At 32.8% G+C, this 3535-nt stretch overlaps 1 protein-coding gene across 1 annotated transcript in view; it reads right to left on the reverse strand.

Moving 5' to 3' along the window:
- The window catches only part of LOC117171678 (muscarinic acetylcholine receptor gar-2), a 97166-nt gene extending 94592 nt beyond the window's left edge, over positions 1–2574 (reverse strand). Inside the window, exon 1 of the mRNA XM_033359195.1 lies at positions 2477–2574. Coding sequence (XP_033215086.1) covers positions 2477–2574 — 98 coding nt within the window. The remainder of the gene's footprint in view (positions 1–2476) is intronic.
- Between the last annotated feature and the right edge of the window lie 961 nt (positions 2575–3535).

Raw genomic sequence — 3535 nt, forward strand, 5'->3', positions numbered from 1 at the left:
GGTGACTACATGTGATGTATTATGACGGGTTAATGCAGAATTTGATGTGCGTTTGAAACCATTTTTTCTCTTTTTAAAAGTAGGGGAATGTAGTAAAGGTTGGAACGGGTTTTGTTTTTTGAGGGTCTATTAAGTAGCCTACTTTTTTTAACAAAACATAGATAATTACGATTTAAAACAAATTTACAGCCGAATTTCTGGATGTGCTTTAATCTGCCAAACAAAATTTTGTAGTGTAGGTTAAGAAACTCTTAAAACATAAAAAATAAGTTTAAGAAATAATTTTAAAACGCCACAGTGAACTTTTTAGCAGATATTTATTTAATCAATTGGAGTTTCACATAGCAATTAGCAATTACAATTTCTAGCTCAAAATATTTTCACAACTTAATCCGATTGACATTTGTTACAAGTTTAAAAACCAGCACGCATATTGGCACATTTTAATGGCATAGGTCTGTCGCATGAGTTATGAAGTGGAATTATTTTGATTATTAAAAATTAAAAGTTACTTCAAAGACTATTTATAGTGAAAAAAGCGTATAAGTGTTAAAAAAACGTGTCCCAGTCTATACATTTAACGGCATTTTTGTATTGTTGAGGGAAAAAAAAGATCTGCACTATATGAAAAATCCCTTTGAGATATAACAATTTATTTAGTTCCTAACAAGCATGAACCAGAGTGTCTCAACCTATATGACACTCTCTATTCCTTTTTTTCATTTTCAAAAAGTTCCCCCTTTTTCTCGCTTCAGCGCTTTAATTGAGAACTGAATGAATAGAACCCAATACAAAAATCCAACTCTCTTTCGTTAAAAGTCAATTCTTTTTAATTGAAAAGTTTACCATTATATTTTTGTTTAATAATTTATCTCTTTTCGTTAAAACTTTCACTATTTGGTTAAAGATTAAACAATTTTGTTAATTTTTTTCTTCATTTTTTGGTTAAAAAGTCAATCTTTTTAACTAAAAAATTTAAATATTCTACTTTTGGTTGAAAATTGATAGTTTTTGTTTACAATTGAACTGGTAATTTTTAGATTGAGAATTTTGTTTAGTTTTGAAAATTCAACTACGGGGTTGACAGTTGAACTACTCGTTTAACCATTTATTAGGTTGGTTAAAGATTGAACTATTTTTCTAAAAATCAATCTTTTTTTGTGAAGAAACCATTCTTCTAGATTAAAAATTCAACTAATTGGTGGAAAGTTGAACACCTCTTGAAAAACTAATATTAATTGTTGAATATCCATCTATTTTGTTCAAAATATATCTGATTTATTAAAAATTCGTTTTATGTTGTTGTTGAAAATCAATTTTTTAAACTGCAAATTTAACTATTTCATTTGTGAGGTTAAAAAATCTAACATTTTTATGAAAAATTTAACTATTTGGTGGAAAATTCATCTGTTTTCTAAAGAATTTGCCTTCTGGTTTGAAAATTAAATAATTGGGATTAAATTATTTTTTTCTCTTGACTAAAAAATCTCTTATGGTTTCTTGACAAACTTAAGTATTTGGTTAAAAATTCAACTATTTTGTTGAGAAGTCGCCCTTTTGTCTTGAAAATTCAACTGCAGCGAAGCTCTTCTATAGCGCCGATTTTGGGGCGACGGAGGTGGGAACTAACTCATTATAGCCCGCTTCGTTTTTGTTTGTTCACGCTTCAGTGCTCGTCTGAGTGACAAACGCGGACCCCGCGGCCCCCGGGCAGCTCCTGTTATACCAACCTGCGGTGCGGCGTCAATTATCGAAAGGGCTATAGAAGGGAGGGCTAGGTAAGAGTTTCACTGTATTTAGTTGTAAATGCAACTGCTCGATCGGTTTTGAATTTTTCTAATTTGCCTGAAAATACATCCTTGTGGGTTAAAAATTCCACTATGTGGTTACAAAATTGAACTATTTTGTTCAAAATTTGACTATTTTTTAAGAAGTTACCTTTTTTTTTGAAAATTAAAAGGCTTCCTTGAAACTTCATCTGTTTCCATTAAAAATTCATGTTTTATATTTGAAAATTCTTGGATGCAAATTTAACAATCATCTAAAACATTCGTTTTTTTGGCTAAATAATTTCACTATTTCATTAAAAATGCAACTGTTTATCGTTGAAGTTAATTTATGTTTATTCAAGAGTTCGGCGATTTGGTTAGAAATCTGCCTTTGTAGGTTTGATTTTGAGTGTACTTTGGGTTATAAAGTCTTTTAAGATTTAATGTTTGTATATTTTGTGTTTTATTTTTGGCGTTTATCAAATGAAATCGAGAACAACATTTTGACTTAAGGGTGGAGAGGGAAAGGGGTATTCACACTTTTAATAACACCCTGTGGGTTCAAGCTCTGTGTGATGATTTGTAACGTAGAAGGGGAGACGTGAAAAAATTTCAGTATAGCGTGACGTAGTTTTTGAATGGCCCCTGATAGATAGGAGGTTGTATGGGTTCTTCTATTGAATATTAACTGTATTATCCTAACTCACCATTGTTTGATGTAATCTGTATCAACAGTGAAAATCGGTATGAATGTTCGATTGAAATCCGTGCCATTGAGGCTTCTTTCCGTATCGTTCATCTCCATCCCAGCATTTGAACCCTCCAACCGGTGGATGCAATTTTTAAAGTTGCTCCACCTTCCTCCTTAGCACCAGGTCATCTGTGATACATTCTGAAAAAGAAAATTTTAAACTTTTGAAGTGATAACTTCTTATTGCACGGCGTGAACTCGTAAAACTGGTTAACGGTGACGCTTCCAGGGTAACGCTACCTCTTCTCTATCTCTCCTTCGCCCTTCCCAATGACTGACTCTTTCAAACCCCCTCCCTCTCTATCTCTCCTTCAATTCTTCCACTTCTCTCCCTTTTTCCACTCACTCTATCTCCCTCGTTCTCTCCCTCTCTCCTATATCTCTCTCTCTCGTTCGCTCTGTTTTTTTCCATATTTCGCTCTCACACTCGCACTGAGCCTCTGACAGTATCGTCAGTGTACAGCGGCATGCGTTTATATATACATAGCAGGGTATAGCGACAAATGCTCTTCTTGATTGTCGTGATTCATACACGCCTCTGTGAGGCTCTCAACTAAATGGCATGAAACTGAGAATCCTTACTCGGCTAGTATAGGTAGTTGCGTAAACGTCTTCCTACGTACGCGTTGCATTTTAGGATGACGAAATGTATCGTACAGAGAGTGTGCATTAAATTGTGTTAAAAACTTGATCATTCATTTTCGGAAAGAATCGTTATAATTCGGATAGGGTGTGTTGATGAGACTATGAACGATAATCAAATTCAAGAGTGAGATTTTTTCTGACCCCGCCCCCTGATCTATTTATTTATAGTAGACTTTTCGTTTTTTCTCGTTTTTCTACTTAAATTCGAACTGAATTAATAGAACCTAATAAAAAACCAACTATTTTTTGTTGAAAATTGATTCTTTTTGTTTGAAAAGTCTACTATTAAATTTTTGGTTAAGAACTTCATCGTTTTTTGGTTTAAAATTTAATTATTTTTTTGAAAATTTAACAATTTCGTTTAAAAAAT

The sequence above is a fragment of the Belonocnema kinseyi genome, chromosome 4 (genome assembly GCF_010883055.1).
Source record: "Belonocnema kinseyi isolate 2016_QV_RU_SX_M_011 chromosome 4, B_treatae_v1, whole genome shotgun sequence".
Classification (NCBI taxonomy): Eukaryota; Metazoa; Arthropoda; class Insecta; order Hymenoptera; family Cynipidae; genus Belonocnema; species Belonocnema kinseyi.